At 47.1% G+C, this 23,777-nt stretch overlaps 1 protein-coding gene across 1 annotated transcript in view; it reads right to left on the bottom strand.

Moving 5' to 3' along the window:
• MCCC2 (methylcrotonyl-CoA carboxylase subunit 2) overlaps positions 1-23,476 on the bottom strand; it is a 108,104-nt gene extending 84,628 nt beyond the window's left edge. The window contains exons 1-7 of the mRNA XM_073655032.1: positions 23,227-23,476; positions 20,657-20,723; positions 19,285-19,369; positions 18,880-18,981; positions 8,630-8,757; positions 7,717-7,829; positions 7,264-7,377 (exon numbers count right to left, since the gene is read on the bottom strand). Coding sequence (XP_073511133.1) covers positions 7,264-7,377; positions 7,717-7,829; positions 8,630-8,757; positions 18,880-18,981; positions 19,285-19,369; positions 20,657-20,723; positions 23,227-23,358 — 741 coding nt within the window. The 5' untranslated portion in view covers positions 23,359-23,476. The remainder of the gene's footprint in view (positions 1-7,263; positions 7,378-7,716; positions 7,830-8,629; positions 8,758-18,879; positions 18,982-19,284; positions 19,370-20,656; positions 20,724-23,226) is intronic.
• Positions 23,477-23,777: the final 301 nt, after the last annotated feature.

Genomic DNA, 23,777 nt, shown 5'->3' with positions numbered 1-23,777 from the left:
ATATTGTGTAGACAGGCCCCACAATTGGGGCACCGCCGCCTGCAGAACCCATCTACCCAGGCTCGCGTCTGCTGAGGATTGGGTATGAACTCTGTAGTGTTTGGTAAACGTGTGTAGGCTAGTTCAGGTGGCAGCCTTACACACTTGTTGTGCCGAAGCCTGGTGCCGAATGACCCAGGAGGCCCCTACCGCACGTGTAGAGTGTGCTGTAATTCCTGCTGGAAGAGGAGAATTTTTGAGGCGGTAGGCCTCTTGTATGGTGGATTTGATCCACCTGGCAAGGGTAGCTTTGGAAGCTGGTAGACGCTTGCGGCCTCCCTCCAGTAGAAGGAAAAGAGAATCAGACTTCCGGAAGGGCGCAGTCCTAGACACATAGATACACAATGCCCTGACAAGGTCAAGCGTATGCAGAGCCTTCTCCACTCTATGAACCGGGACCGGACAGAGGGATGGCAGTGAAATTTCCTCATTGAGGTGGAAGTTGGACACAACCTTCAGAAGGTAGGATGGGACCTACAGAGAACTACCTTGTCCTGGTAAAAAAAACAGGAAGGGCAGTCTGCAGGAGAGTGCTGTCAGTTCAGACACCCTGCGTAGCGAGGTGATTGCCACTAGGAAAACCACTTTCTGGATAGAAGGTGGAGTGGGACTTCAATAAAGGGTTCAAAGGTGTTTCCTGCAATGTTGTCAGCACCAGGTTGAGGTCCCACGTTTCTAGTGGTCGTCTGTGGGGGGGAACCAATCGGGAAACCCTCGGAAGAAATGTCCTTACTTGCGGCTTGTTAGCAATGCACTTCTGAAAAAGCACTGAGAGAGCTGACACCTGGCTCTGAAGGGAGGCCAGGGACAGTCTGGCCTCCAGACCAGATTGGAGAAACCCAAGTATCCTGGGGAGGGAACAAGGCAATGGGGTCTGCCACGAGATTCGCACCAGATAAAGAAGGCTTTCCAGGTACGGTAATAAATCTTAGCAGAGGTTGGCTTCCGTGCCCTGATCATGGTTGCAATGATGTGCGGCGAGAACCCTGACTGGGTTAGAACCCAGGTCTCAATGGCCACGCCGTCAAATTGAGGGCCCGAGTTCTGGTGGTAGAACGGGCCTTGTGACAGAAGATCCGGGCGGTCGGGAAGACGCCAGAGGACGTCTGCTGTGAGCTGTACGATGTCGGCGTACCATGTACGTCTGGGCCAGTCCGGTGCGATTAGGATGGTTGGAACTCCCTCTTGTTTGATCTTCCTCACCACTCTGGATGTCAGGGGGAGAGGTGGAAAAAATGTACAGGAGCTGAAACTGGGTCCAGTCCTGAACCAGGGCGTCCGCTCCTAGCGCCCGAGGGTCGTGTGTTCTGGCCCTATGCGACACTAAGCAAAAACTGGAGAAGGCTGACGCCGTCCAGGGATGTATACTGCAGAGGAGGAGCCACAGTTAATCTTTTTCAGATTATGCATAGTGTCGCCTCCTAGTGGACAGCAGCATAACACCCATGGTCCTGTGTCCCCCAATGAGGCGACAGAGTAAATGGTTTTCTAGACGCAATTTTTATTTTCACAAGGGGAACAGGAGAAATTGGACCCCAAAAGTTGTTGTGCAATTTCTCCCGAGTACGCCGATACCCCATGTATTGGAGAAAACTACTGTTTGGGCGCATGTCAGGGCTCGGAAGGGAAGGAGTGACGCTTTGGAATGCAGACTTTGATGGAATGGTCTGCGGGCTTCATGTCACAGTTTCAGAGCATTCTTTCATGCACAAGCCAGGTTTGTCGTGGCATGTGTCGCATTGATAAGCAGTGTCCTTGCGTATTCCCCTTTTGGAACACACTCGGCACCTCTTTTGTGACTTACCTTTTTTTCCGCTGTGAGGGACCACCCCCAGGAAATGCTGGCCTGGTACTATTCAAGGTGCTTCAGTTCCGGAAGTGCTGGGGCCCGACCCGTCACCACTGTCAAATATCAGGGCCTTGATCACTACCTCCTGGAAGTGAAATTAAGATGTAGATGTCTGGCCAGCACATTGTGACAGAAGGAAAGCGTTGTGCATTGCCATCTGTACGATGTGCATGGCCAGCTTCTTATACCATACCTTGGCCTTTCTCAAAGCACTGTACGGCTGGAGGACTTGATCAGAGAGATCAACTCCCCCCATGTACTTGTTAACCAGTTTGGTTTGACGACCTGTGTAGAGGAACCTTGTACAGTGTTGAGGGTGCTGCCATCACCATGTATGGTGGTCAAGAAAAGGACAACCCTCTTGTCCTTGTACTTGACCATCAGCAGGTGGAAGCTATATTGGGCTCTGCTCTCACCTCTTCTGAGCAGCTGCCCAATTAGCGTCTTTGGGAGACCTCTCTGATTTTTGCGACAGTACCGCAGGCTGCAGTACCTCGAGCAGAGAGGGACTTGAAGAGAGGGACACTGGTATAAAAGTTATCCACATAGAGGTGATAACCTTTATCCAGCAGTGGGTGCATCAAATCCCACAAATTTACCTACTCACTCCCAGAACACGGGAGCATTCAGGGGGTTCAATCCGGGAGTCCTTCCCTTCCTAAACTCTAAACTTGTGAGTGTACCCTGAGGTACTCTCACAAAGTTTATGTAGCGTCGGCGTCCCTGCCCCCTGCTAGGCAGGGACGCCGTTCCCCTCATCTCTCCGCTCCGTGCCCGGCGGCTTCCTCCCGCTCTGCTGGCAGCACGCGCTGCTTCCCGGCCTCTGTGCTTAGGGCGCGCGCGCTCCCCCTCTCTTAAAGGGGCCGCGCGCACCGTCCTAAGGAGTCCCCGGCCAATGGCCGGAGGACCTCTCCATATATAAGGCACCTCCTCCAAAATGGAGGTGCCCGAGCAATGTTGTTGCAAAGCCTTCACTCTGCTTCAGCCCTCAGGTCCCGTTACCAGTTACCTGCCAGATTCCTGCTTGTTACCTGCCAGTCACCTGCCAGATTCCTGCTTGTTACCTGCCAGTCACCTGCCAGATTCCTGCCTGTTACCTGCCAGTCACCTGCCAGTTTCCTGCTTGCAAGCCTGCGGTCCGACGGTCTGCCTTCCGACACCTGTCAGTCTGTCTATGGACCAGCCTGCCCGCTCACCTGGGAGCGCTCGCCTGCTACCTGCCTGCTAGCCTACCTGGAGGCTCTGCCGTCACTTGCCGTGACCACCTGCCTGTCCAGAGACTCTTGCCCGCTCACCTGGGAGCGTTCACCTGCTACCTGCCTGCTAGCCTACCTGGAGGCTCTGCCGTCACTTGCCGTGACCACCTGCCTGTCCAGAGACTCTTGCCCGCTCACCTGGGAGAGTCCACCTGCTATCTGTCTGCTAGTCTACCCAGAGACTGTCCCTGTTACTTGCCGTGACTACCTGCCCTTCTACCCGGAGACTGTCCCTGTCACTTGCCGTGAGTACCTGCCCGTCTTCCCTGGGAGCCACCCGCTTCCTTACAAGGACTGCCCCCTTGTATAGCTGCTCAGAGGTTCCACCTCCCAGACCAGTTACAGTTTATACAGCTTGATTCCTTACCTGGCCCTCTTACTGGGCAGGTACTGCCGGAATCCAAGCCACCCCTTAAAAGCGATTAAGGACTCATTCACGCAGATGTCCCTTTGGGGCACGTACACTTCAGCAAACTTGTTGTTGAAGTGCTCGATGACTGGCTGAACTTTGAAAAGACGATCAAAGTTTGGGTCATCGTGTGCAGGACACCTTGCATTATCGTTGTAATGCAAGAACTTCTGGATGGCCTCAAAACGTGTCCAGATCAAAGCCATGCAGAACACTGGAGTGTTATACAAAACGTCAACACTCCAGTACTGCTGAACTTCTGGCTTCTTCAAGATCCCCATATGAAGAACCAGGCCCCAAAACTTCATAATTTGTACTGCGTCTACAGGAGACCAGTTAGAAAATGATGAAGCGGGGTTTTGTTCCAAAAATTGATGAGCGTACAAATTAGTTTGGCCCACCATGAGGTTTACAAAATCCTCAGAGAAAAAGACTTTGAAAAAGTCTATTTCTGTGAGGCCGGTGGTGTCAAACTTGAGTCCGCCACGAAATCAGGAATCAATTGCTCATAATTTTCGGGGGGCGAGGTCCATATGGGGTCAGTAGTGGGTGGCGCTGGTTTATCTTCTCTCCTGTGGCGACTGCATGGCGGTCCAGCAGCACCTGAGAAGGAGGATGAAGACGACGAGGAGTCGGAAAAATTATGAAATGTGGGATCCTCTCCCACGCTGTCAGTGTCGGAGGCAAGAAAAGCGTACAGTATGCCTCCTCCGCTGAATAGTGAGTTTGGGATGAGCGGGACATTTTTTGTTATGTATGTGGTGCATGTGTGTCAGTACTTTATTTAGAGTGTGTGTGTGTGTGTGTGTGTGTGTGTGTGTGTGTGTGTGTGTGTGTGTGTGTGTGTGTGTGTGTGTGTGTGTGTGTCAGTGTGCTGACCGTAGGTGGTGCAAACAGCGAGCACGAGTGCAGATCGGTGAACTATGTCACCGATCAACGCTCGACGGCTGCTGGATGTGCGCACGAATGTGGTGCAAAGGTGGGGGGGGTGGGGAGTGTAAAACAGCGAGCACGAGTGCGGATCAGTGATCTGTGGTCACTGATCAGCGCTCGGCCGCTGCAGGAAGCACGAAAAAAAAAAAAGGACAAAAGTCAAGAAATTAAGTACTGATCAAGTAATGATCAGCACTTGGTGGCAGAAAGGCGGACAGGAACGGGATCACAAAATCCTACTTACAGTTGTCGTCTGTCAGGTGTCTTCTGTAAGATGTCTTTTAGAGCTGGAGCGGCGATTGTGGTGTCACATGCTTCTGTGGCTCCGCAAGGCCCAGAACGGCGCACAATCGGACAGCGCGACCGCCCTCTACAAAAGAAAAATGGTTAGTGGAAAAAAAAAGTGTAAAGTAGCGTGCGCAAGTGCTGATCGGTGATTTGCGTCACCGATCAACTCTCAGCAGCTGCTAGATGCAGCACGGAGGTGGTGCACAGTGGGGGCGGGGGGGGGGGGGTTTGGGCAATGGACAGGGACAAAGAAAGTCGAGCACGGACATTGATCAGTGACGTAGTCACTGGTCAGCACTCGGCCACTGCAGGACGCATGGAAAAAAAAACTGGGGGGTGGGAAGGGGGGGGGGGGGGATTGAGGGTGGATGAGGAGAGATCGGAGATGGACTTACCAAAGTCTTCTCTGTTCTGCTTTCAGGCTCTGGAGCAGGATCAGCAGCGGGAGCTGCTTACCAGTAGGAGCCCAGCAGCCGGAGACCGGAGCAGTCGATCAGCGATAGGAGCAGCAGCAGCCCAGCAGGAGCAGCGACCGGAACAGGTAAGACATCGTCTTGTCGTGTCACAGAGGCTTCTGTGGCACCATAAAGCCCAGCACACCAGCGATCAAAAGTGTGACTGCGCTGTACAAATCCTCACCAAGTGTGAGGAGCTACAGGGCGGTCACAGGGGGGGGTGATAGGGTGGTGACTGGCAGGTCACAGGCCGGTCACCACCTGGTCAGGCACTGATTGGAGCAATTGAGGTCATCAATCGCTCCAATCAGAGCTGGTTGGGGCCTGGACAAACACTACAGGGGTTTCACAGGGAGGTGACAGGCCGGTCACAAGCCAGTCACCGCCTGGTAACCTAATGGTCGGCGCGCTGATTGGTGTGATCGCCGATTACATCAATCAGAGCAGGTTGGGGAGAGGGATTGCGTTGCTAGGCAGCAGCCTAGGATCGGTGCTCCTAGGAGCACCGATCCTAGGCTGCACATCACTGTTTCTGGCAATCTGATTGCCGGAAACAGTGAGAATTGCTGTGATTGGCGGTTCAGAATTGAACCGCCAATCACAGCGATTGTGGTTGCAGGGGGGCGGCCACACCCCCCTGGATGCCAACGCTATCTACCCTGAGGTAAGATGGCGCCGGAAATTTAATGCGATCACCGTGACTGAAGTGGCGGTGCCGCATTAAAGATCGCGCATACTAATACGTATCTGGTCCATAAGGCCCAGGGTGCAGATACGCATTAGTACGTATCATGTCAGCAAGGGAATAAATCCAGTGAAAAAAAAGTTTTTTTGTTTTTTTTTTTAAAAAAAAAAAAAAGTTCAAATCACCCCCCCCCGTTGTTGCATTAAAAATAAAACAATTAAAAAAATCCCACATATCGCTGCGTTCGTAAAAGTCTGATCAAAATATAAAATTAATTAATACGATCAGTAAACGGAGTAATGACAAAAAACGACAGAATTATGTTTTTGTGTAACATTGCTATAAAATTCAATACAAGGCAATCAAAACATCGTATGGTAAAAGTAAAAACGTCAGCTCAGGGCGCAAAAAGTAAGCCCTCACAGAGCCCCATATCCTGAAAAATAAAAAGGTTACGGGTCTCGGAAAGTGGCGACAAAAGCAAAAATAAATTCTCTTGCATATTTTGGATTTTTTTTCGCCACATATAGACATACACAGACATTATAGATATAGATTTGATATATAGTCAATGGACTGTGAACAAATTATCATGATTAAGGGTGGGTAGTCACATGAAACGCGTCGATGTCGCATCTCATGTAAGCTGTACTGCTGATTTTTGTCTGTCCTCTTTCAAGCACTTTAGTGAATAACAGTTTGTTCACAGTCCGTTGAGCCGGATCTTCCTAATTCTGGTGATTACCTCATGCCTCGATGCAGTTTTTCCGAGCTCCAAACACTACAAAGATGTGTTCAATGGTGGGCTGGATTTAATGATGTCATTCAAAAGTAAAACGCGTTCTGCAAAAAACAAGCCCTCATACGGCAAAATTGACGGAAAAATAAAAAGTTATGGCTCTTGGACGGGGAGGAAAAAATTTTTTTAAAAAAGGAAACTGGCCTGGGGGTGAAGGGGTTATTTCTACCTCATACATTATCTTTTGGATATGCCATAACAGTATCGTTGATGCAGGTCCCAGCCATTGGGCCCGCACCCATCTCAAGAATGGTGCCTTAATGCGCACAGCTGTCAGTGCAAAGGTGGTAAAAATGCTCATCCACTTGTACGGATAGTCTGAGCACCTCCGCACTGACAGCAGCGAGCGATGGGGCCCCGCTCAACAGATACATGCAAGTTGGATCCATATTTTCATTACATCATATATGAAAAATATTTCCTCCTTATTTTCCTTGTTGAGGCCACATATTAATTTGCCATTTACACGTGTTGATATTGGGGACATATTTAATGGATATCAAATTGGCCAATATTTCTTCTTCTAGTATGCATATGTCAATCTACTTACTAATGGAGGGCCGCCTAGGAAAATGGTTCCCTGCTTTTGAACGATTATGCTTTCATCAGCCATAGCTGGAACGTATGCTCCCCCGGCTGTACAGGATCCCATCACTACTGCAACCTGCAAGCAAGACCCAAATAATCATTACCAATGAATTGTACACAAGGCAATGAGAAATTCTACACAAGTTCCTAGAACAGTCATAGAAGTCTATGTAACACTCACATTGAAGGGTTAATGTTCATACCAACTCTGATACCACTAGCCTATTAAATGAGAATACATTTCCAGACTGGCTCTCTCAGATCAGTGACTGACTTCCGGTATCAATACATTCTAGCTAATATTGCAGTTCTGCGCTGGCAACAAGATCTGGATTTTACATAAAATACAACTTTGTATGTATACACTGATTTCCTGTAATGCAAAGTTATCCGACAATGCAAATGATTCAGTGACCTGAGAAATTCCTTGCGATGACATCCTCGCCTGGTTGTAGAAAATACGCCCAAAATGATCACGGTCGGGGAATACATCCGCCTGACGAGGTAGATTTGCGCCACCAGAATCCACTATAGAGGGATAAAAAGATATATGTGAATAACCTATGATAATGGGTGAAAGCTTTACCAACAGAATGACTGCTATTCAGATTCAGCTATGGCAGAGGTCACGTTGACAGCATGGCAGTCAGTGAGCTCAGCGGCTCTACCAGTGTACATGGAACGCTCTCTTCAGAGTCAGTGAGCTCACCGATTGGCTACTTGGCTGTCGACGTGACATCAGCACTCTCGTCGGTGGACTCAGGGAAGACGAGTACAATGGTTTTTTTTGGTTGCTTTTTTTTTAAAAAAAAACAAAATGCAGCCAGGGCGGAATATTATCTGAAAGGGAACAATTAATTTATGCTTTTTTTTTTTTTTTATAATATAAGGATGTGTGACAATGATGAAATGCAAGGATGCTGCAATATAAGGCCCCAAATCATCATTTGCAAGTTTTCTTTTCTGTCCTGTGGTGTTCATTGCCGGTTTTTACACCAAATTTTTCATAATGGCACGCAGGCTTCAAGAATTTTGCACAAAATAAAAAAAAATTTGTCTTTGCCCATTTTTAAACTTTTTAGCACAAAAAAAAAAAAAAAAAAATCACACGTTTTGCAAAATGACAAAATCTGCATAAAAATAAACGGCATTCATAAAATTACTCAAGGAAGGGAAGTAGAGAGCTCCAATTTTGGCAGTTTTTTAAAAAAGCTGCATTTGATAAGTCAGAATAAATGTGGAAAAGCCTAAAGACAACATGGTGTTAAAAAGTAGACAGGGGTGTAACAAATGGTGATAAATTGCATCTAAGTAAAAGTGCATCTTACCCAAGTATACGCAAGGTAAATGGTTCTGCATAGCAATCTCTTGTGCTCGGAGGTGCTTCTTCACAGTGATAGGGTAGTAGGTGCCTCCTTTTACTGTGGCATCATTGGCAACAATAAGGCATTCTATCCTGAAAAAACGGAAGTGACAAACTCAATCACATAGATGGGAAACACCAAGGTTACTTACCGGTAGCCGGTTTTTCCTGAGCCCATAACAGCACACCTTGAGAGAGGATCCGCCCCACCAAGGACAGGAAACCGTCTGAAATAAAAGGGCGGTACCTCTCCCTCGCTTCAGTTGTTTACAGAGCATTGAGAGGACCTCCCTAAACAGGTTAGGCACATAACCAACACCACAATATACATACAGTTATATGAAAATGTTTGGGCACCCCTATTAATCTTAAGCTTAATGTTTTATAAAAATTGGTGTTTTTGCAACAGCTATTTCAGTTTGATATATGTAATAACTGTTGGACACAGTAATGTTTCTGCCTTGAAATGAGGTTTATTGTACTAACAGAAAATGTGCAATCTGCATTCAAACAAAATTTGACAGGTGCATAAGTATGGGCACCCTTATCATTTTCTTGCTTTAAATACTCCTACCTACTTTTTACTGACTTACTAAAGCACTTTTTTTGGTTTTGTAACCTCATTGAACTTTGAACTTCATAGCCAGGTATATGCAATCATGAGAAAAGCTACTTAACGTGGCCACTTGCAAGTTGTTCTCCTGTTTGAATCTCCTCTGAAGAGTGGCATCATGGGCTCCTCAAAACAACTGTCAAATGATCTGAAAACAAAGATTATTCAACATAGTTGTTCAGGGGAAGGATACAAAAAGCTGTCTCAGAGATTTAACCTGTCAGTTTCCACTGTGAGGAACATAGTAAGGAAATGGAAGAACACAGGGACAGTTCTTGTTAAGGCCAGAAGTGGCAGGCCAAGAAAAACATCAGAAAGGCAGAGAAGAAGAATGGTGAGATCAGTCAAGGACAATCCTCAGACCACCTCCAGAGAGCTGCAGCATCAACTTGCTGAAAATGGTGTCATTGTGCATCGGTCAACTATACAACGCACTTTGCACAAGGAGAAGCTGTATGGGAGAGTGATGCGAAAGAAGCCGTTTCTGCAAGCACGCACAAACAGAGTCGGCCGAAGTATGCAAAAGCACATTTGGAGAAGCCAATTTCATTTTGGAAGAAGGTCCTGTGGACTGATGAAACCAAGACTGAGTTATTTGGTCATACAAAAAGGCGTTATGCATGGCATCAAAAAAACACAGCATTCCAAGAAAAACACTTGCTACCCACAGTAAAATTTGGTGGAGGTTCCATCATGCTTTGGGGCTGTGTGGCCAATGCCAGCACCGGGAATCTTGTTAAACTTGAGGGACGCATGGATTCCACTCAGTATCAGCAGATTCTTGACAATAATGTTCAAGAATCAGTGATAAAGTTGAAGTTACGCAGGGGATGGATCTTTCAGCAAGACAATGATCCAAAACACCGCTCCAAATCTACTCAGGCATTCATGCAGAGGAACAATTACAATGTTCTGGAATGGCCATCCCAGTCCCCAGACCTGAATATCATTGAACATCTGTGGGATCATTTGAAGAGGGCTGTCCATGTTCGGCGACCATCAAACTTAACTGAACTGGAATTGTTTTGTAAAGAGGAATGGTCAAAAATACCTTCATCCAGGATCCAGGAAATCATTAAAAGCTAAAGGAAGCGACTAGAGGCTGTTATTTTTGCAAAAGGAGGATCTACTAAATATTAATGTCACTTTTCTGGTGAGGTGCCCATACTTATGCACCTGTCAAATTTTGTTTGAATGCAGATTGCACATTTTCTGTTAGTACAATAAACCTCATTTCAAGGCAGAAACATTACTGTGTCCAAAAGTTATTACATATATCAAACTGAAATAGCTGTTGCAAAAACACCAATTTTTATAAAACATTAAGCTTAAGATTAATAGGGGTGCCCAAACTTTTTCATATAACTGTATACACACCACCCCACACAGTGCACACCAGGGTGTGAGAAACATAGAAAAAATAAGGGGGGGAAACTACGGGTGCTGTCATGGGCTCAGGAAAAACCGGCTACCGGTAAGTAACCTTGGTGTTTTCCCCTCCCCCATGACAGCACACCTTGAGAGAATTTTGGAGAATTTATGAGCACCCTAGGGAGGGACCACCGCCTGAAGTACCCTTCTCCCAAAGGTGAGATCAGAAGAGGATAGATCCAACCGATAGTGCTTAAAGAAGGTGGATGGTGTAGACCAAGTAGCAGCCCCACATATCTGCTCGATCGAGACGTCTGCTCTCTCTGCCCAGGAGGTTGCAACGGCTCTGGTGGAATGAGCCCTCACATTGTCCGGGGCTGGAACCCCTGTGGACGTATAGGCTAAGCAAATGGCCTCCCTGAGCCACCTAGAGATGGTACCCTTGGACACCCCATGACCTTTCCTACACCCTTGAAAGGCCAGGAACAGAGAACAGTCTTTCCTCCACAGACTAGTCATGTGAATGTACTGTAGCAGGGACCTCCTAACATCAAGGCTATGGAACCTGACTTCCCCTGGGTTCTTGGGATTGCTGCAGAACGAGGGTAGCACAATCTCCTGACTACGGTGAAATCTAGATACCACCTTGGGAAGGTATGCTGGATCTGGCCGCAAGGTGACCCTATCCTCAAAGATTTGTGTGTAAGGAGGATTAACCGAGAGGGCCTGCAGATCCCCCACCCTACGGGCTGATGTTAAGGCCACTAGAAGGATGGTCTTAAGGGTGAGAATTTTTGGAGAAACCTTGTGTAGGGGTTCGAATGGTTCACTAGTAAGAGCGTTCAAGACTAAATTCAGGTCCCAAGGAGGAACACCCATGGACCTAACCGGTCCAGCTCTGGCACAGGACTTGATAAACCTCGAGATCCACCTATTCCCAGCCAGATTACAATTGTAGAGTGCTCCCAAAGCTGAAACTTGAACCTTAAGGGTCCCTGTAGCTAGACCCAGGTCCCGCCCCTTTTGCAGAAATTCCAGGATCCCTCTGATCGGAGGTTTGCTCGATAGCGGAATATCTATAAACTCTAGGAATTTACCCCAAACCCTGCTATAAATCTTAGTTGTAATCGGTTTTCTGCTCCCCAATAAAGTAGAAACTAAGCCTGGTGAAAACCCCTTGCTACTCAATAGCGACCTCTCAAATTCCATACCGAAAGATGGAACCCCCTGGCCTGGGCATGGAATACTGGTCCCTGCATGAGAAGGTCCGGCCTCTCTGGTAGAATCCAGGGATCTGACACAGACATTAGCCGAAGCAGAGAGAACCAAGGCCTCTTGGGCCAAAAAGGGGCTATCAAAATCACCCTGGCGCCTTCCTCCCGGATCTTCCTCACCACTACTGGAATCATCACTAATGGCGGAAAGGCATAGGCCTTCCTGAACCCCCAAGGAATCTGGAGGGCATCTATGGCATGGGGATTTTCTGCCGGATTTAGGGAGCAAAATCTCTGTACCTTTCTGTTTGCCCTTGTGGCGAACAGGTCTATGTCTGGCTGCCCCCATAACTGGACAATCTGATGGAAGACCTCCGGGTTCAACCCCCACTCCCCCTGTCTTAGGGTATGGCGGCTTAGAAAATCTGCCTTCACGTTTTCTATCCCCTTTATGTGAAGGGCGCTGAGGGATAGGAGGTTTCGCTCTGCTAGACCAAGGATCCTGTCTGCCACCACCATCAGAGGGCGTGACCTTGTCCCTCCTTGGTGATTCACATAGGCTACTGCGGTCCGGTTGTCGGACCTGACCTGGACATGGTGATTTTGGATGTGAGGGAGGAAGCCCCTGAGGGATCTTTCTACTGCCCAAAGCTCCTTTAAGTTTGAGGATGATCCCCTCTCGTGGTAAGCCCAGTGACCCTGTATTGAGAGTTCTGCCAGATGACCCCCCCATCCGGAACTGCTTGCGTCGGTCGTAACTACCCGATCTATCAATCTGGACCATTGAACGCCTGTGGTCAGATTTCCCCTGACTGTCCACCACGAAAGAGAATCTACTACTTCTGGGGAGAGAGAGAGCCTGCCTTCTAAACGCCCGTTGCAGGACCTCTGTGCTGACAGGACCTTCCACTGAAGCCGCCTCATATGCCCCTGGGCCCACATTACTGCTGGGAGACAGGCCGTCATAGAACCCAGGAGGGACATTGCCTCTCTCAGAGACATCTCTGGAGCTTGAATGGCCTTCGAGACTAATGCAATTAACCTGCAGATTTTGTCCTCTGGGAGGAAGCGGGTTTGACGACGAGAGTCTAGGATTAGACCCAGAAAGGTCTGAGTCCTGGAGGGGGTTAGTCTTGATTTTTGGAAATTTACTAACCACCCCAGCTGATGCAACACTTTCGTGACCACTAGGAGCTGACTGGAGCAGTGGGCTTCTGTTTTCCCTATTATCAAGAAGTCGTCTAAATATGGCACGATCACTACATTCTTGATCCGTAGGAAGGCTGTCACTTCTGCTATTAGTTTCGTAAATATTCTCGGGGCAATGGAGAGGCCAAAGGGTAGGGCAGCAAACTGAAAATGCCTCAGCTTCCCCTGAATAAACAGGGCTACTCTCAGATACTTCTGATAATCCGGATGGATTGGGACGTGATAATATGCGTCCTTCAAGTCTATTACAGCCATAAAGCAGTTGCGATGTAAGAGCTTCACTGCCGAGCTTACTGACTCCATCTTGAAAGTCTGGTTTTCTACTACTTGGTTCAGACTCCTGAGGTTGATGATGGTCCTTAAGGACCCGTTTGTTTTTTTTATCATGAATAGTGGGGAATAGAACCCCCTCCCTCTCTGTGTTGCTGGTACTTCGAGAAGGACCTGCTTTCCTACTAACTCTAACACTTCTGTTTCCAGGGCTAATTGTTCTTCCTGGACCTTTCGTAGGGGGGTAACCACAAAGGTCCGCCAGGGGGTCTGGCTGAACCGGATCTTCAGGCCCCCACTGATAATTTTCAGAATCCATGGGTTCGTTGTTATCGCGTCCCAAGCTGGAAAAAAGTGGGAAAGCCATCGACCCACTTCCAGCCTGGCGTCATTGGGAGGATCTCTTCGAACTCGAGGATGGTCCTCCAAACATGTAGCCCGTTTCTTTTTTGGACTTGGCTTCCCATTTCTTTTTGTCTCCCGGAGGACGACCCCGGTTAAATTTTCTCCTCCGAAAACTAAATCTTCTTGGTTCCCCCGAAAATCCCGGGAACCCTTTGGTTTTATCGCCTGCTTTTTCTAACAGGTCCTCTAACTTTTGGAGAAACAGGAGTCTACCGTCACACGGGAGGGAGCACAGTTTCTGTTTCGAAGGTAGGTCGCCTGGGCAACCCTTGAGCCACAAGGCCCGCCTGGCTGCGTTGGATAGTCCCGCTGCCCTAGCTGACAGTCTGACCGAGTCAGCTGAAGAGTCGGCCAGGAAGGCCGATGCTGTTTGAATTAAAGGTAGCTCTGCAAGTATTGCCTGCCTGGAGACCTTTTTATCTTTAAGCTGGTCTTCCAGCTGTTGGAGCCACACCATCAAGGACCTCGCCACACAGGTGCTAGCCACCGCTGGTTTTAGGCCACCTGCTGCCGCCTCCCACGTGTGGCGCAGGAAGGAGTCAGCTCTTTTATCCAGGGCATCTTTTAGGACGCCAGAGTCCTCCAAGGGCAGGGAAGATCTCTTTGATGACCTTGCCACAGTCCCGTCCACCTTGGGGATCTTATCCCAAGGTTCCGCATCCTTCTCTTCGAAGGGGTACCTTCTTTTGGAGAAGGAGGGTAAAGCCCCTGATCTCTCAGGTCTCCTCCACTCCCGGTCAATGAGGCCCTGAATCTTACTGTTCACCGGAAATGAGCGTCTCTTCCTCTCTCCCAAGCCCGCAAACATGATGTCATCCCGGGATTTAGATGCTCTCTCTTCCTCCAGACCCATGGTTGATCTTACTGCCCTAACCAGTCTGTCTGTATTCTCAATGGGGAAGCAGGGTCTACCGCCCCCCGATGAGGAAGAGGACGATGAATCCCACTGCTCCTCGGACTGGGAGGAATCAGAGACGGAGGAAACCGCTCTACGGGGCCTTTTCTTCCCTCTAAGGAACCCCTTCAGGGACCCCTGAACTTCTGCATGTACTATGGACTTTAAATTTGCAGGAAAATCCTGGGAATTCTCAGCTATGGTTTTGGTCACACAGCCCTGGCAAAGTGGTTTCTGCCACTCTACTGAGAGAGAAGCTTGGCAAAGGGCACACATCCTATGCTTTTGCTTGGCACTACTCTTCTTAGGCTCCTAAAAAAAGGAAGCACATAAGAGACTTCCCGTTACTAACCAGTGACATTCACGAAGCTCACTCACCCTCGGAGGTCACAAACGGGTACCGGATTCGGAGGCTGTCGCGGAACTGATGATTCCATTCTGGATGGTCCCGAGGCGCTCGAAGCCTTACTCCTGCGGCTGCCACTACGATTACTCGAGCGGCTGTCTGTATACGATGCATCCCTCTGCTTCTGTTGCTGAGGTGGGGGGGTAAGCTGCTGCTCCTGGCTATCTGGATCAGCCATGTCTCAGAAGCGCACCACGCTTCCAGGATAGCTCCCCCCCCTTAAATATAGGGCCATCCAGCCTCCTCCGGTCTGTGGGCCCTCCCCCTTCCTCAGGCCGGAGCTCCGTTGAAAAAAAACGGCCTGGGACGCTCCGATGGGCGCCGCCATCTTGGATCGGCGCCGCCTCCTGACGTCACCCAGCGCGCCGCTCCCAGCGTGCCCTGCGCAGTGACGTCAGGCGCGTCACACCCGGAAGCGTTCCACACTGCAGGGGGAGGACGGCGCCGCGGTCTCCGGGAGGACAGAGCCTGCCTCACCGCGTGCGCCCCGCTCGGCGCAGAGACCCCAGGGGAAGCTGCAGACGGCGCTTCTGGGATACTGAACCCGGTGCACAGGCCAGTGCCCGCTCTTCCACACCGGGACAGCCGCAGGTAAGTCTTCTTTCCAGACAGGTTCCCCATCAAGGACAGGAAACCAACTGAAGCGAGGGAGAGGTACCGCCCTTTTATTTCAGACTGTTTCCTGTCCTTGGTGGGGCGGATCCTCTCTCAAGGTGTGCTGTCATGGGGGAGGGGAAAACAGACAAATCCATCAAGTTCAACCTTTCTCAATCAATTGTACATTATCATGAAATTGTTCCAAACCCACAATACCATTTGTTATGAGAAAAGCCTCTGTCACGATTCCTCCGCTCAGTGTCTTGGACGCAGTGAGTGACATCTAAGTCGTCCAATCTAGAGCATGGGCGTGCTGAGCTGTCGGTATTTTGATAGACAGATCAGCCATGCGTCCAATCTGAGATGGGGAGGTGCTGAGCTTCCATCAGATCTTCCATGTTCTAAGTGATTACCCAGCTACTTACAGGTGCATCTCACTAAATTAGCTGATCGCCTCCATGCCACGCCGCATTGATGCAGTAATTGATGCAAAAGGAGCCCCGACCAAGTATTGAGGGCATTTACTGAACATACATTTCAGTAGGCCAACATTTTGGATTATAAAAACATTTTTCCAGCTGTTGTTATAAAGTATTCTAATTTACTGAGATAATGACTTTTGTGTTTTCATTGGCTGTAAGCCATAATCATCAACATTAACAGAAATAAACACTTGAAATAGATCACTCTGTTTGTAATGACTATATAATATATGAGTTTCACTTTTTGAAATAGAATATCATCAAAAAGTTAATTTAATTTTGTGAGAAGCACCTGTAGCTAAGCTGTCAGATCTCTGCTAGCCGTAGCATTAGCCCGGTGGTGCATGTTTGCCTTGTATTCCTGTGCGCTGTTTGTTGATCTATTGCTGCCTGACCTTGGTCTAACCATCCATTTGCCTAGCCCTTTGCTCTGATCCACCACCTTCCTGTATTCTGACCTCGGACCTTTGTCTTTCCCCTTTAGTTTACTACGTGCTCTCTTGGTATATGACCCCAGAACGTTTGACTACCCTGCCTATCGGCTTGTCCATGAGTAGTGATTAGCATCACAGCATCCAGCCCATTTATCAATGTTGATATAGTATCTGCCACTAGCACCTCTTGCACTCAGGCATCCCACAGTCTGCTCCAACTATAAAGAACCCTTTCCTATTTAGCTGCCAGAATCACCTTTCCTCCTCAAGCAATAAATGTCCACTGGTTGTTTGCAAGGTCCTTGGTGGAAATGAGCTTTTTTCAAAGCTGAACTTACCTAATTATTTTGAATCTTTCATCATAAGAAAAACCTTCAAGCCCGTATAATAATCTAGTTGCTCACATTTGAACAGACTCTAGCTTTCCTATTCCTATTCATACCAAGTTTAAGAGCGGCCTTCGCTCAAAACGCGTCTGGTAGGGCACCCCTCCTTGGGGCTCCTGTGTTTCCCTTCTAGTATTGTTCTTCCACCAGCTGGAGTTACATTATCGCCATCTGGATATTTTTAAAAAAATTCGAAATAAAAGACATTTGTTTTTACTATTGGAGTCTGTGGAGCTGGATCATCGTCTTTCCTATTACCTACTCAAACTATGTGCATAGAGTATTACTTTAATGGTGGTGGTGGGGGGGTAGTTTTAACCACTTTAATGGGTAAAACCGCAATGGGAATTTCAATTTAATTCTCGTCACATGCGTTAACGGCCCCTGGTTTCCCGGCTAGGAATACTTGCATGCTCTTTGCTTTAGAGCTTGCAAAGGCAGCTCTGGAGCCAGCTGGATGTGGACAGCGTTGTTGCACCTGTGCTCCTATGATGCTGCAGAAGCAAAGCTGCCTCTTCTCGCAGCATAAGAGAGCACATAGATCATATTAGTAGTGTGACCATGCAGCTGGTCCGAAATTGCTAATCTTCAAGACACAAGTAGGAAGCAGGGTGATGGTTTGCTCCTCAAAAAAGAAGGTCAGACAACCTGTTTAAGGGGTATTCCCATCTCCAAGATACTATCCCAATATATAGTAGGTGTAATAATAATATTAGCAAATACCTCTAATTAGAAATGTAGTATAGTCATTCTGATTCGCTATGTCACTTACCCCATGTGCAGGGCATTGCAGTAGCTTAGGTATCCATGGTTATGACCACTCATATAGTGACGGTCAGTGGTCGTAACATGGATACCTAAGCTACAGCAATGCCCTGCACATGGGGTGACATAATGAATCGGAAGAACTATACTGCAAAGAGACGGCATCCTGTACTGGGTCCTGGTCACCTCTATTTTTTGGCTCTTTCGTATTTGGCATCAATCTTAACAGGTATATACCTTGTCTTTACTCCCTTTCTACCGTGATCTCTTTACTATCACCAACACTATGGCTTCTCTTTAATATTTGGGCAATATTCATTTGGATCTAAACATAGGGTTCATTATAAGATCCTATATTATATTTGTTACATTATAGATGGCCACTAATTAATTTCATTATACTTACTATGCTGTTATATTTGACTTTTAGGGTGTTTTCTATAATATTCTGATATACTGAATTATGATAGTTTATGAGCCTTTATTACAATTGGATTCCTGGTCAGGAGGTAGTCTCTCATACTGGGCACTCTGTTTTTTAGCCATATATTTTAATATCATGTTTCTGATTTTTATTGATTGATGAAATAAAATTGATTGTTTTATAATTATGGATATCTTCATTTATCTGCACTAATAATGTAGCACAGGATTGGTGGATTATGAGTTTGTTTGAAGTGCCATGCTTGTATATATTGATATCCAGTTTTTGAAGCTAGATTTCTTATTGGAGGTATTTGCTAATATTATTATTATTCCACCTACTACATATTGGGATAGGATCTTGGAGAAGCGAATACCCCTTTAAGCACTTTCAGATGCCAAATGGCACAACAATTTGAGCATGTTGATGGGGTTTTAATACTAAGAACATGTATCATCTATCACCTAGAGAGATGATCATAGTCTCTGAACTGAAATAACCATAGAGAGAATCAGCTGAAATAACCAATTATAACAACCGAATATAACAAGACAATAATCGGTCATTATTATTTTTCAAAGAAATAAGAGATATAAAGAAATAGAGGAAGTACAATCTCAAGTCTCCAACTTCATGAAGCACAGTAAGTGATGTAAAATGCATTGATTTTATTATTTGGGTGCACTACAATCTTTCAGAAATGCCCGCAGTGCCCTTCCATCTAGATCCTTGGGATCCACTTACCCAGATATACGACCAATGCCTGTGATGAGACCTCCAGCTGGCACCTCTTCATTACCATACAACTGGTAACCGGCAAACTGGGAGAATTCCAGGAAAGGAGACCTAATCCAATAACAACATCGTCAGTGATTGTAATCAGGCCGATGAGACAGAGCTGTAATACCAGACACAGCCTATATACAAGAGTGGCGCTGACACATTTTTTTTTAATCTGATATAATGCCTGACAGATTTGGTGTGAATCGTCACGAGTTGCTGAGCCCAGTTATCGTCTGCGCTGCAATTGTGACGTCACTGCCACGGTGGAGAGGCAGCACTGGAGCAGGGGAAGGCGAGTATAGCTAAGATTGTCACGCTCAACTGTGGCAAATAATTATCCCGGACAACCCCTTTAAAGCTTCTTACCCAGGATCTATTAGCCGGTCAATCCTTTCTCTTGGTAGAAGTTTCCCCCTAGAGGTGTGGAGTGTTCGAGCCTTTTCTCCTCCTCCTGTAATACAACCAAAAGCATCAAAAACAATGAGGAAAGCAACAATTTTGAAAAGCGTTGTATCTGCAGCATCTGACCTGCTAAACCTGCTGTGCTCAGGCATTGAAGTAAACGATCCACTAGTGACGGATATACACTGATCATTTGTAATATTGTGTCCTACACATCAAGCTGCGCGGCCTGTGTATAGTGACACATGTCTGTCGTAGTCAGCAACTAGTGTTGAGCGCAAGTGCTGCACGGGCAATCCCCGCTTGTTTTTTGGGTGTCCAACAGCCGCGAAACATGCGGGACTCGATGTCACTCAAGCACCCACGATACTTGGTGCATACCCAAGCAGCCATTTGTGCTAGAGTAGCTCTTCTATGATCGGACCGGCTAGTGTTATCAATGAGCCCATCAATAACCCTTGGGTGCTCATGATCCTATCAACAAGTAAATGGTTGGGCTTTCTTGGACTAGTTGTGGTGGTTACCACTGCATACCAGGATCACCCTACAAGACCCGTCATTTTGGAGATGCCCTGACCCAGTCGACTAGAAATTATTTGGCCCATGTCAGTCACTTTGATCCTTGCGCTTGCCCGATTCCCTCCTTCAATACATAAGCAATAAACCAATTAATGACTATTGGCCTACTATATCTCGGCCCCTTGGTAGATACCATCCTAAGTAAATAACTGATAATAAACAGGTTGTAAGGTCTTGTAGTGAAAGTCTGCTGTCACTTTATGCAACTGTAGACTTCAGAATCCTTACCGGACACGCACTACAAGATGTCAGGATTCTTCGGTGTCGCTGGGGAGAGCGGGTGGCCATGTGAAAACAAGTATACGATTTACACACTTATGGCCACATTCTGACTAGACGTGCTCGGCCTTAATCAATTAACTTGTATTGAGAGAGGCTGAGCACGTCTAGTGGGCACATGTTGTGGTCACGTGACCGCCCGCTCACACCAACCACACTGGAGAATCCTGACAGCCTGCGGATTCAGAAGTCTGCAGTCAGAGTACCTGTAGACTTTTACCAAAAGACCGGACAACACTTTAATAACCTCTCCTGCCGGTGTTCTTAATATTATGGTTGTATACAGTGTAATAACTTCTCGTTACCTTACTTGGCTCTAATCCCTGATAACCAACTGGTCCGTTCTTTGCAGCAAGTTTGAACCAAAGTTTCCAAGCTATAAGTTTATATAAAGCTAAAGATTTTGCTGTGCATTGCATACAATACAGCCATTTAATGTGTATAAAGCCGTACATGACAAGCCTTCACCTTCACTTACCAAGACTTATCCGCTCTGCTTTATCCTGCAGCTCTGTTACTAGCGCTTTCATTCTGTCATAGCTCTCCTGATAAAGGCAATGAGAAGGTAATGTCAGGACTAATTCAGTAAAACACCTTATATATCTATTTTACATAAACTGGAGTAATATAATAGCATCATTATTTGGTGAATAGAGTCTTACAATTACTATATTACCACCACCTTGGTGATATTTTTGTGATGTGTGAAGCTGGTCCTAGGGCATGATCACACAAAGCAAACAGGTAAGCTCTCCATACCTAGTAATGGGACATGCCTGTGCAAGGCCCTGTTCACATCATGTTAATGGCCTCCATGTGATGCATACGCTGAGCACAGCGTCTGATGTATACCCGACAGAGGGCTGCCACGTTTCCCTCTCTATAGGTGTACAGTGGAATATGTCGCCCACCTTTACTAAGTGGTACACATTTCTTTTACTCTATGTAAAGTTAACTACACGACAGGCAAACCGGCCTGACAAGCCAAAGAGACACTGCTTTGGCCTTTGTCGGTTAAGTATATGAATCCCGCTTAGGACATGTTCACACCAAGCTGTTTTTTTTGGTATACAAATCCAATGTAGTTTTCTAGAGAAAAGATCAGGAATCCATGTGATTTTGGACAAATTTTTCAGATTTGATGCTTTTAAGTGTTTCTGCACCAAACACTTTTTTCTTTTTTTTACAGCCTTCTCACTTGACACAAGATTCCATACAGAATCTGCATCAGAGAAGTGACGGGTCACCTTTTGCTTCCTTTGTGAGGTTTTCAAAACCATGTCAGTCTAAAATGTAAAGCGCTGTGGAATATGTTGGCGCTATAGAAATAAGATATATATATATATATATATATATATATATATATATATATATAAAAAAAACTCACCATAAGAGCTATAATGTGAACTTTCCATTGAGATAAGAGATAAATAAAGATTTAATGAGGTTTTTGGTGTGGATGTTAAAGCGGATTTGTGTGAACCTAGACTTCGCGCACAAGTTGGGAGCGTTGTCCCCATGTACCGAATAAGCAGAGACCATTAGTGTAATGTGAACACTGACTAATACGACATGCTAGGGGGGGAATACTTTCAATACATCAAATCAATGGTATCTGCATACGAAAAGCTCTGCTCAACACGTTTATATCCACAGGCCATGAAATGTATTATTGCATGCATACATTTTGCTATGTGTACGCATCCATATGTCACAGTTGCATGGGTCGGGACTATATGTTTCATGAATTCATCACATTCGTGAAAGAAGGGAAAAAAAAAGTTGTAAAATAAAAAAAAGTGTCTAGAAAAGCCAAGAAAAAAATGCCTAGCTGTAGTTTTCAAAGGTTTGCAGGGAAAGGAAAGTATTTTGCTCCCCCCTAACCTGTGGCAAATCCCTCTACCAGTCCGATCTTGAACCCCTTATCCCCAAGAAAATGTATTGTACTTTAAGAAACTACTGTTGTATTTAAAGGGGTCATCAGCATTTGATGACCTATGAACAAGATAAGTCATCAATAGCAGATGTGTGGGGGTCCAACACACACAGCCCCCACCTATCTTTGCTATGGCAGCAGCCAAAGGTAAACACTTTGAATGGAGCTGCTCCATTCAGAGTGTAGCAGCCGCTGGCAACCACTGCAGCACATCTTCTATGCAAAAGAATAGGCGCTGTTCTGCCGTACCCAACAGCGGCTGCTACACTTTGAATGGAACTGTGCTCAGCAACTCGGGCCAAGGTGTTTACATCTGGCCACCGCAAAAAAAAAACAGCCAATCAGTGGAGGTGTCAGAACCCCACACATCTGCTATTGATGACCGAACCTGCAGATAGGCCATCAAGTAACTATACCCAGACAACCCCTTTAAGGTAAAATGCATTTAAATAGGACCTCCTCAGTAATATATAAAGAGCAGCAGCAGAGATGACTGTCAGCAGCTGTTTTGCACATAATTCTGTAGTTCATTATTACTGCACTCAACCAGTCACCTCAATCACTGCAGTAGACAAGCGTCTGTCACCAGGGCTGCCTGTGCAGAGCGCAGCATCCACAGCCGTCATCTCTGCTGCTGCGCTCTACAAGGACACTGGTGACAGCTACTGGGACAAACAGACGCAGCCTCAGTCACTGTGTCGCCCAAAGTGACTGCCGCTCAGTTGATTCTCCAGCCCTAGATTATATGACGGTGGGGTGCACCCCAGAGGTTTAGACAAATCCCACTGATGGCGATGAATCCTGCAGATGGAGGCGTGCCTGCGCCCCAACCTTGTTACCTTTACCAAGGGCATCAAGGAATCAAAGCAGAGGGCGCCCAAAACACACACAAATAGTGTGTGTGTATGTGTGTATACACACACACCTGAGATCTGAGCATGCCCCACAATCTGTGATGCTCCAGCTGCTGTGTGACTACATCCCCTTGCAGTCACACAGCTGATATGGCATGCTGGGAGTTGTAGTTCCCCAGACTGCACATACTCTGACCATGTCCTCTACATTCAGGGCTCCCGTTAGCCCCTGTGACCCCGGCCCAGTGACAGGCCTACCTGGTAAGCCGGGGAACTGGAGTCTGGCCTGGAGCCGACTGTGGCCACCTTGTCTCCGTGGTAGAGTCGCCGGAGCGAGCCCATGGAGCGGCCTCTCAGGAGAGCCCACCGGGGCCACATTGTGAGCAGCATGTACGGGACCGGCACAACGATCCTGCCCAGTCCTGCGCTCCCTGACCGGGCAAGTGCTCAGGAGAGGACGCCACACCTCCCACATGACATGTACGCGACGTGAGTGGACGGAGCGCGGCAGCACACCCACTGCCACCGCCAACCACCCCGGGGCTCGCATCACTTCCTGCCCGCCTCCTGTACACGGTGACTAGGACGCGTACAGTGCGGTACTAATGTACAGGTGCACGGAGCGCCTTTCATTTAATACAAGTAGCAACCAATAAGATCTCTCCTTTCATTTCTAAAACGGTATGGAAGGATGAAAGTGTAATTCTGATTGATAATTATTGATGGAAATAAAAATAGTAACCAATCAAATCGCGGCTTACATTTCTCAGCTGACCTAGAATATGTATAAGGCTGAATCTAATTGGTTG

This window comes from Phyllobates terribilis, unplaced genomic scaffold, assembly GCF_046119375.1.
Source record: "Phyllobates terribilis strain yellow unplaced genomic scaffold, ASM4611937v1 Scaffold_1__5_contigs__length_1240528914, whole genome shotgun sequence".
NCBI classification, from domain to species: Eukaryota; Metazoa; Chordata; class Amphibia; order Anura; family Dendrobatidae; genus Phyllobates; species Phyllobates terribilis.
Note: the sequence above shows the minus strand (reverse complement) of the source record. Positions and strands in the feature narration are given on the sequence as shown.